This window comes from Myotis davidii, unplaced genomic scaffold (genome assembly GCF_000327345.1).
Source record: "Myotis davidii unplaced genomic scaffold, ASM32734v1 scaffold189, whole genome shotgun sequence".
Lineage (NCBI taxonomy): Eukaryota > Metazoa > Chordata > Mammalia > Chiroptera > Vespertilionidae > Myotis > Myotis davidii.
The window spans coordinates 6,784,657-6,795,667 of record NW_006383017.1 but is presented as its reverse complement, the minus strand read 5'-3'; the positions used below and the strand labels follow the sequence as shown (position 1 = coordinate 6,795,667).

At 46.8% G+C, this 11,011-nt stretch overlaps 1 protein-coding gene across 1 annotated transcript in view; it reads left to right on the top strand.

Annotated features, from left to right (window-relative positions):
• Positions 1 to 11,011, top strand: part of MAGI1 (membrane associated guanylate kinase, WW and PDZ domain containing 1) — a 537,690-nt gene that overhangs the window by 303,173 nt on the left and 223,506 nt on the right. Inside the window, exon 3 of the mRNA XM_015558214.1 lies at positions 10,030 to 10,146. Coding sequence (XP_015413700.1) covers positions 10,030 to 10,146 — 117 coding nt within the window. The remainder of the gene's footprint in view (positions 1 to 10,029; positions 10,147 to 11,011) is intronic.

Genomic DNA, 11,011 nt, shown 5'->3' with positions numbered 1-11,011 from the left:
TGGGGCGGGGGGGCGGGGGGGAAGCCTCGTGTGCCCTGATAACGCGGCCTCACGTACATCACTCCCGTCAAGGTGGGCGTCTGGCCCTGCGTGCCCTAATTACTGAGTGGCTTCTATGGCCCCTTTACTTAGAATCGCTTCTGAATAGCAGCTGAAAGAATTCAGGGAGATGGAAGGAAAATAGAGCGTGGAAATGACAACCAGATGATGGGATGATGGAGATTAGAATGACTGGATGATCAGTCTGTGAGGTGAGAATTCTCTTCCCCAAATATTTTTCAACCAGGTATACTGTGTACCACACTCTTTAAAAACAAGAGCTGTGGTCAGTCCAGAGAGACGAATCTCTGTGCGAACTCTTACCTTCGTGGGTTTGCAACACACTGAAAAGCCTAAGAACCCGCACCCCGGCACACCCACGCATGCGGTGCACTAAATACATCTTTAAATAAGTGAACTCTACTTTGGGACATGGAAGAGGCAGCAAAGTTTCAGAGCTGGCACAGACTTGCTGAACCTCCTTAGCCCGATCTTTCCTCATCCTGACACAGCGCATGACTACGGTGCGGTTGTGGAAAGTAAGAAGCTAATAACATTGGTACGTTTCTTTTAACTCGGATTTCACCCATTTTCGTCACTAATGTCCCTTTTCTGCCCCCAACCCAGCGCAGGCCTCCGCGTCCCACTGTGGGTCCTCACCGGGAGCCTCACTTTCACCATCTGGTTAAAGGCTGGAAGGCCACCATGCTCACTGGCTTTCGTAAGGTTTCAATGAGATGATGTTCAGAAACGTGATTTATGATAAAGCATCCAGTTTGCAGTCATCACAGGGAAATGTGCATTTATAATGGAGGAGAGCGCTCCTACTCTGCACCTCTGTGAACTGGAGGTGACACCAGTAGACTTTACCCCAAGAGTCACTGCCAGCTTCCTCTGAAGGCTCTCCAGGCCTTTCTACATGGAAACTTACCCTACTTTCCAGCACGGGGTGGGGTGCTGTTACCTGTGCGGTATTCCTCCGGGCCTCATCAGGGAGACCCACGGCTCACTGCCCCACCCTGTTCTCAGGAAATGGCTTCCACACCCAGCGCTTCCTGCACACACACGTGCACACAAACGCATGCATGCACACACACATGCACACAAGCACACACACACGCGCACATGCACTCACACATGCACCTCATGCACACACACGCATGCACCCTGGCAATATTGGGGAACCGTTTCCTGTTTTTGAGAGCAAGTAATCCTCCAGAGCAGGGGTTGGCAAGTACAGCTTGTGGGCCAGCTCTGTCGCTGCCTGTGTTTGTGATGCCATGTCATTAGAACACAGCCGTGCAGCCTTGTGCACGTTGTGTAGGACCGATGTCCCACTAAAGAGGTGGAGCTGAGTGCGTGGCGCCTGGATCCCAGCCTGCACCGCCTGCAGTGCTCACCGCCTCCCTCGGAACCCTGCGGGCCTCTGCTCTGGAGCCTTCCTGCTGCTGGGGAGGTTTTCCCTTCCATCCTTGCCTGTCAGGGGTCACGGGTTCTCTCTCGGTTCCATCTCTGAAAGGTGTTTAAGGAGGGCGCTGTGCCAAGAATAGGTTCCGAGGACACTCTGCCGAGGGGAAGTGGCGCTCCTTTTTCAGGCCCGCACGTGGCAGCCCCTGTTGTCCTGATGCAGCAGGAGTTTGAGGGGCCGTCACTGCTGTAACCCTGTTTGTGTGAAATCCCCAGGGGGTCCGCGTGCCGGAACCCGGCTCCAGCCCACGGCTGTGTGAGTGGCAGGCCGCACAGGACAGGTTGTGCCCGGATTACCCACTCCTGTCCGAGAGCAGGTTAGGGTGAGGCTGGGCAGCAGGGCAACAGCTGCCTCACTGACTGGACGTGCCAGGCTCTGGAAGGTCAGCGGGCTCAGCCTGCATGTGCATAACGCGTTTAAAATGTGCTATTTGTCAGCTCCGTCCACAGGCCAACAGTCCAGGCACTGGTCCTGGGGAGGAGCCTTGCTTATGTGGCATCCAGGCTGGGCGTTCTCCGGAGGCCCGTGCCGGTTAGATGTCACCGTCTTGGTGTCTGCAACTGCTAGGCATCGGAAGGCTGCTGGGACAGTTTTGCAGTGTGACGGTTTAGATGGGAAGCCAGTCTTTGCTGTTTATACTGAGATTCCCGTGGATGTGTTCCAGTGGCATGGTGTATGTAGCACTATTTTGCTTTACTTTTTTATTTTAAAAATGTTCAGACCCACATCGCTGTTGAAAGAACAGCATCATGGGCACCCCTCACCAAGGCTGACTGGCTGTTCACATCTGGACACGCCCACCCCATCTCTCTGTGTTTACACACACTTCCGTGTTGTCAGGTCACCTGCGTGGTCAGGCCACCTGCCAGCTGCAGTTTCTTCTTCCGTAAAAGGGGCCTGGAAAGAGCCAAGCTCCCGGTTGGAGTGAGGATTGTGGGTCAGGACCTAGCACAGAGTCTGCTCTGTCGTGGCTGGAGCCCAGCACACCACCGGGTGGAGTGTTTCTAGATCCCCACGGAATGTCTTCTTAAACATGTCATGTTTTCTTGAAGGGCAAGCAGACGTGCACATGCAGACACACATACCTGCTCACACACACATCTTCCGATTCCACTCCGGGTCTAAGTGTAGAGACACCCGACAGCCCTGTGTGAGGCTACACAGCCGCCTGTGGGTCCGGGCGGGGCATGAACTCATTATAGCTGTGTTACTGTCTGCTTTCTCTATGTACATCTTATATTGTATTTACTTTGAACCGGTATTATTCTACTACCCTATTTTGACTGGAATAAATATAAGAAGCACAAAGGGCTGGAAATAATGAAAAAAATTGAGAGGAAGGAATGTAAACCTTGCCTTTCTTTCTGTGCTTAATTCCAGTTTCTTCTCCCTGTGGGATGCAGGTTGTTATAAAAAAATTCTCCAGGAGAAAAGGAACAGAGAAGGCAGCCAGGAAATAATGATAAAGCGGGTGTCCTGAAGTGCTAGCAAAATGTTGTGAGCTTGTTCGTATGGGGGGTTCAAGGTCAATAGTAGTTTCCAGAGCTTCATCAGCACACACACCTGTTCTGCAGCCTCTGTTCTACATCACAGACTCGCCACACACTTTTCTTTCTCATCTTAAGTTCTGTGGAAACATGACTGAAAGGCTACCTGTCTCTGTACCACGAGGGGCCTGGATTTAATCTCTGCGTGTGTGACAGGTGCCGCCTGCCTGGAGTCGTTTCCACTGGACCTGCTGTTATGAGGGGTTATTCTGAGCCCAGTGGTGGAGGGCAGCTGAGGTTTGCCAGAGATGGAGACCATTGTGAGGAATTGGGAAAGAGGCTTGTTCTCAGAGCCTCGCTGTGGCTTAGACCACTGGCTCCCGAACTTCAGCATCTATTCGTAGCGCCTGGAAGGGTCGTTAAAACACAGATTGCTGAACCTGACCCTCAGAGATCCTGACTCAGGAAGTGTGGGAGGGAGCCCCCCAATTTGCACTTAACAAGTTTCTGGGTAACGCTGCTTAGGCCAACCTTGGAAACAATGAGTACCCTCTACCTCCACCCCAAGAATCACTTACAGAGAATTGCTCACCTGGAAATGCAGGGCCAACATCTAGGCCAGGCATTAGCGAACTGTGGCCTGTGGGCCAAATATGCATGTTTTTGTAAATAAAAGTTTTATTGGGAAACAACCTTGTTTACAGATAATCCTCGTCTGCTTTTGTCCTGCAAAGGCAGAGCTTAGTAGCTGGACACTGTGCATCTGGCCCTTTAGAGAGGAATGCTGCTGAATGCTGATCTAGACAGTGCTTTCCTGGCATTTGGGAGAAGGGGGCTCTGAAGGAATTCCACAGGGAACTGGCACACGGGTGTTCCAATTGGTGTGTTTTTTAGAAGCAAGGGCTTTTTCCTTTATTTGTCTTTATTTTTCTACTTAAATATATATGATCATGGAATTTCATTCATTACTTCTCAACAGGCCATTCTCCAAATTAATTTTCTTTATTGGAAACAGCAGTTTCTCAAAATGGAAAGAAACACAGTGTATCTTGTGCCTTACTAATAGAGTGTTGGCATCTGTTTGAAGCATGGGTGGGGAATTTTAAAAACCACATAATTAAAAGGGGGAAATCATTCTTATTTTGACACTGTAATTGTCAGATTAGTGATCCTGTACTTCTTTTAGACTGTCATAGGAACTGGCATAACCTCTCTGGCAAGCAGGGTGTCACTATGTAGCAAGAGTTTTTAAAATACTGTTCATACTTATTACTCTAGTAATTCCTCTTTTAGGAAATTTCAGCTAAACTTCATACTCAAGATTTTTCATTACAGCATTGTCTGTAGTGTCTTTTAAGGAAAGAGAGCTAACGTGAAACCTGATGCTATTATGGTGAATCCACACTGCTACTTTGGAGCCATTCAGAATCAAGCTGGATGAAGGGAAGCTGATAAAAATCTTTTTGGAGAGAATTTGTATCAAAAGCCTTAAACATTTTTATGCTTTCGGTTCCAATATTTTCATTTCAGGAATCATGAGAAAACAATCAGAAATACAGACAGCTTTCATACAAGGAGAAAAATCACAGTGAAGGCATTGGATATGCTTAGTAATTAGTAATCATTAAATGGATTGTGATGGAATGCGACGATGAAATACTATATAGCTAATGAAGTATATTTCTGAGCACTCGTTGTGTATTGGAAATGTCACGGATTACGTGTTAGATTTGGGTATAAATCCACATGTACGACATGCACCTGCATATCTCAAATGGAATAAGAACTCTGTGTTCCGCCCAAACCTGTTCAGCACCAGGTACGACCAGACATTGGACAGATTTAGCCTCCTCCCTTGCCTTTGCTGTCTTCCTCCATCACATCAGCAAACCCTGTCAGTTTCCAACATTACATGACATCCCTCTGCCTCTCTTCCCACAGGGCCTTTCCTGTCCATGCCTCTTCAGGTCTCCACTGTCATCGCATCCTCTGTCTCTCTGTCTGGCCCACTGCAAGCTGCAGAGGGCATCTCGGGATTTAGACGGAGCCTTCCCGCCTTCTGACTGACATCCCTGTAGTGGATTCCTCCTGAGCTTAGACTAGAACGCTCTCTTTCTCGGGCTTGGGAGGCACAGAATTCTCTGGCTTCCACCTCAGTGCCACCCCTCGTCTGAGCTTTGTGCTGTTTCTCTAACACGTGGCCTCTTTTCTGCTTCCGCACCATTTGCACATGCTGTTCCCTCTGCCTAGAAAGTGCTTTCCCCACATTTTGCAGAGCCAACTGGCCTCGCATCTTCCTTCAGGTCCATCTTCACAGTTGTCCATTGGAGGCCAGCCCTGTCCCCTTCCTAAAGCCTGCCAGTTCCTGCTCGGGAACTCTGGGCTGTCCTGGTGGGACCTAAGAGCCCACAGAGCATGTGGCTGTAGGCTCTTTTTAAATGAAATATTATACAACATTTAAAAATAACAAATTATATCAATCAATATGGTTAAATTTCTGTAAACTAATGTGAATTTAAAAAGCAGCAATACATTGTTTTAAATGTAAAAGATTGAATGCCAGATATGTAGATAAAATATCCTATATAATAAAAGGGTCATATGTAAATTGACCCTAACAGTGGAATGACCAATAACGACTGGTCACTATGATGTGCACTGACCACCAGGGGGCAGACTCTCAACGTAGGAGCTGCCCCTGGTGGTCAGTGCGCTCCCACAGGGGGAGCTCCACTCAGCCACAAGCTGAGCTAATGGCTGTGAGCACAGCAGTGGTGGCGGAAGCCTCTCCTGCTTCCTTGGCAGTGCTAAGGATATCCGATTGGGACTTAGGCCTGATCCCCTTGGGAGAGGGCCTAAGCCGGCAGATGGACATCACTCGAGGGCTCCCAGGTTGCCAGAGGGATGTCTGACTGCCAGCTTAGGCCTGATCCCCCTGGGGAGTGGGCCTAAGCCGGCAGGTGGACATCCCCCGAGGGATCCTGGAATGCGAGAGGGCACAGGCCTGGCGGAGGGACTCCCCCAAGTGCACACATTTTGGTGCACTGGGCATCTAGTGAAAATACTAGTATAAAGGGAATGGCAAATTTAGGGCTGTCTAAGCTCCCTTTTCCCCATATGTATTATAAAATCATCTTAAATCATCTGAATCCTTTTCTTGGAAAATGTTCCACATGTTTCTGACCTATGTTTTCTTTTCCCTTTTAAAACAAATCTTGAATTTCAAAGAAAGTGCAGATGCTATGACAAACTCTGTCTTTCAATATATTATTTCATTGGCTCACTGCCCTTGGCAATTAGGAGAAGATTTATAGACATGTCCCCTAAATAATTGGCAATTAATTTGAGATTAGATGCCCAAAGTACAGTATTCTTAATGTAACGTGAAGGTTGAGGCTTTTAGCTTACAAATGTCATGGAACGCAGAGTAAATGTTAATGGGCAGCACAGTTAGCCCTGCCCTTTTGCACATTCGCAGTAGAGAGGAGTTTGATGACCACAAACTGGGTTGGCTAGTTTTAATGTAAAGCTCCCATGTAAACAGAGAGTGTCTCTATGTTCTAATAGTTTATCTCAATGGGGACTGATAGGAACCTACGCTATACAGGGATAAAGAGATCCTGTACCCCGATCTTCTTTGGAATTGTGCTTCCTGTTGGGTCCCATGGACTCTCTGTGCTCATGGCTCAAGTGATAACTGTCAGTATTTTTTTTAATGTCTAGGACTCTGGTCTCTTAGGGGAAGGTAAACCATAGATTCCAGGTAAGAGATTTTGCTGGTGAACATGGTTATCCTTCTGGTGAAATTCCAAAGTGCTTTATGCCCAGAGGTAGAGTTGGCAGGTGTGACCATCAAATATCAGTGATTTACCCACTGGTTTCATTCCCTGAACTTAACTCCTGCACAGAGCCTGGAACCCATCGTGCGCTGAACATGTGTTAACCAGTGTGCACATGTCCAGGTCATTTGAGACCGAGGAGAATTTCAGTCCCTTCCACAAACTCTAGAAATATCCTGTGATCCAGTTTCCCTAGGCCTGTATTTCATTTCTCACTGTTTCTAAGCCAATGGGATGGGTTTTAAGTTTAGCTGCATTAAAAAAAAAGAAAAAAAAAAGGTAACAGTTCACCTTTGGACTGAGCCCGATTCTTTCATTCTTGCCTCAAACCCTGTCCACTCTGTATTCCCATGATGGTAATTTCCAGCTCATTGCGTGCTTCCTCATTGCCACGCTCTGTCTTTGTCTCATGAATCCTCCCAGCATCTGGTGTGGGAGCTGTGTGGTGGCCGTGCTCTGTGTTCACATATGAGAGCAGTGAGGGCCAGAGGTTGTTACACAGTGCCCTTGGGCTCACCAGCTAAGGCCCAGTGGAGCCAGAATTAAACCCTGGCCTGTCTTAACTAACAAGATTTATTCTATTTTTCATTTAGTTCAGTTTTCTAATGAGATTTTGAGAACTAAGCATTTTGAATAGTGCCGACCACATAGTCATTCAATAATTATGTTTATTTTAAATGTTTGAAATATACTGTATGACAGTATAATTTGCATACTATACATTACACTTGTTTACAGATATAGCTCTGAATGTCTTGACAAATGTATAAACCTGGGATGTCACTATCATAACCAAGATATATTTTATGGACAGCTCCCCCAGAAAGTTTCCCTGTGCTTCCCCTTTTTAAAACATTTTATTTTGGAATCATTGCAGATGCCCAGGAAGTTGTAAAAATAGTGCAGAAGTTTCCTGTACCCTTCACCCAGTTTCCCCCAATGGTAGCTCCTACGTAGCTATGATACAATCACAAAGCCAAGAATTGGGCATTGTTACTCTCCACAGACCGTAAATCCCTGAGCCCATCTTCTTCAGTCTTTGTCTGCTCTCGGGTAACCACCTAACTGCCTTCAGCACTATGCTGTAAATTTGGTTAGCCTTTGCTAAAACTTTTTGTAAAGAGAGAACTGTGCAGTATATTCTCTCTGTGTCTAGCCTCTTTTGCTGAGCATTATGTGTTTGAGAGTTATCAATATTATGTATGTGCTCCTTCTAATTGTGGGGTAGCATCCCATTGTTTGAATATAATGTAGTTTGCTTGTCCATTCTCCTGCTGATGGGCATTTGGGTTGTTTGTAACTTGGGCCTATTATATAGTGAGTAAAGTTGCTATGAAGATTTATCTACAAGTGTGTGTGTATGGGAGGACTTGCTTTCATTTTGCTTGCATAGCTAAGCGTGGAAATGTTGGACTATTTGGTTCGTGAAGGCTTAACTTTATAATACACTGCTAAATTGTTTTCCCGAGAGAATAAGCCATTTTATACACAATCGTGCTAACACTTGAGATGGTCAGCCTTTAATTTTTGCCATTCTAGTGGATATGTAGTAGGTCCTTATTGTGGTTTTAATTTTCCTTTCTCTGATAATTAATGATATTGAATACCTTTTCATGTACTTAATGGCCAGTCTTCGATATTCTTTTGTCCGATCAAACCCTGTGCCCATTTTAGGACCGAGTGGGTGGGGATTTGTCTTCTTCACTCAGTAAATACTTGATGAGTAATTGTATGTTTATTGAATGACCTAAGATTGACTTGAATTTGTGTACTTTCTTTTTGGCCACTTGAAACTGTAGGTATAATACAACTCAAATAAAGTAGTTCAGGTTGGTGGTTAGTATATTCTAAAATGATAAACTGTAGCAGGGAATCTTGTTCTGAACATGACATTGGGATATAGATCAGTAGTTGCCTGCCCTGGCAGGACATATTGTCACCCTGACTACTCCTGTCGTCCTCATGGCCTAACTACTCTTCCTGACCATGGGGCAGTTATCATCTGGAGACATGACTGTTGTGGCTCCCACGGGTGCTGATTGCTGCATTGTTTCTCTAAGACTAGAAATGCTCTTACGTAATCTTTATCTTGTCTAAAAATGGGAGGGCAGTCTGAGCCTTGTTATTTTCAGCTTCACTGACGCGTCTTTCTCCATTAAGAATGAGCGTTCGCTAGGCTGGTATGCAGGCCTTCTGTGGATCCTGTGGACTATAACTTGTTTACTATTTTAAAAATTTGTTACCTTTTTTTTCTGTGGCACATATTTGTAAGAATATGTATATTTTTAGCTTTGTTTTTGTTCTGTTACGTGTAGAGCATTACAAAGAAGTAAACACATAGCCCCTCCCAGTTAACTATTGCTTAAACAACAACAATGATAAAAAAAGAAATATGTATCTAGTGTTTGTAAATCAACACAGGGGAGTGAGATCTCTATATTATATTTCCACCTGTCGATATAAAGAGCGGTATCTCCTTTAGTTCCCCCCGTTCAAGACCTTCTTCCTGAAGAAAACTGATTGAAAAGAACGTCCCATGATTCCCTCCATTCATACATGGTGTCTCCTTTTCTCCCTTTTCATTTCCCCAGGAGGGGAGCAGACAGCGAGCTCTGCTCCACAAACTCCACAGCATGGGCACACGCACACCCAGCTTTCACACGGGGGCCGCTGTTCGGATAAACTGTGCTTTACTTAGTTGATCCCTGGTGGTTGTTTCTAGTTTTTTTGTTTTTATTTTTTTATTTGCCATTACAAAAGCTGTGCAATAGATACCAGTAGAGATTTCAGCAGACTTTTGCAGGTATGTCCACAGGGCACATTTCCACCAGTTGGATCCCTGGCCCAGGAACACTGTATAATTTGTCAGCTCTGGCCAGACTGTCCTCCCGAAGGCGTCAGCATCGCTCTCTCATGGAGTGTCCGCAGATGTCTATGGCACATGTTTTCACTGTAATGGCCTCATTTAAATCCTTTGTTATTAGCCTTCTAGTAGGGTGTGAAATGGGACCCCAAATCAAGCTGCTTTATCATTGTTGCATCCTTGCTTGCCTTCTCCCCTGGGGAGGAAACCTGAAGTGAGCCTTGGGGTGTCTGAGGGGGGGCGGGAAGGGCCACCTGCGGTGCCCGCACAGCCCGTGGCTCCGCTCCCAAGGCCGGTGGTTGATGTGCTCTGTGTTTTACACGTTTCCTGCAGGAGGAAAGCTGAGCAAGGACCTGCGGCACTTTCTCAGCCAGCGCTTCCAGAAGGGCTCCCCTGACCACGAGCTGCAGCAGACCATCAGGGACAACCTGTACCGCCACGCTGTGCCTTGTGAGTAGCGGTGCGGGCATCGCGCCCTGGGCGGCTGGCTGTGTGGGAGGTGGAGGCAGAGGGAGAGGGGCCGGCTCAGTGGCTCCTACGTCCTGGGAACCACAGTGAACAGTGGGACGCCGGGCACGGCACGGGGTGGTTTCCCGGTTTTCACGCATTGTCTTTGCCACTTGCTAGCTTCCAGTGCCGGGCAAATGATTTATCGCCGTAAGTTCCGTCTTCACATCGGTGAGAAGGACATGTCACTCACATAATCCCTTCAGTGACCTGCTCTGGGGAGTCAGTGGGATGCGGTACACCAATTCCTGTAGAATGGCAGGGCGTGAGCCTCTATAAATGGTAACCGTAGTTGTGTCATGGCGTGGGGCAGGCCAGAGGCCGTCAGAATGGCCACTGATGGGGGAGGCTGTGAGGTGGGTGATTGGCAGCCCAGGAGTCCTGCAGTGTCCCAGACGCTACCAAACTGCACCCCAGGTAGCCAGTCCTGAGGTGGGGGTCCTAGAAGACATGCGACTGCCTGATTTCATTCAAAGTAAGAAAGAATGGCTCTGGTTTTGTTACTGGGAAGTTTTCTTGGCTCCTCTCTGTTACCCAGTACTTCACAGTTTGAAATACCTTTTTAGAAATACTGTATTTTAACCGGGCAAAGAAAGGAAAAATAAGTTGAAGTTCAAGGCACCTGCTGATGGTTGTGATTAGTTTGCTATAAAGGGTTTCCTTTAAAAAATAATAATTCACAGGTAATGTGTGAGAGTGATGAACGTTTCCTGATAGGACTGCAAAAAAAATACATGTAATCTAATCGGAGGCGTGCCGTCGCTCCGCAAGAACACAGACCGTCAATCCAGACCGGGACCCTAAGGGA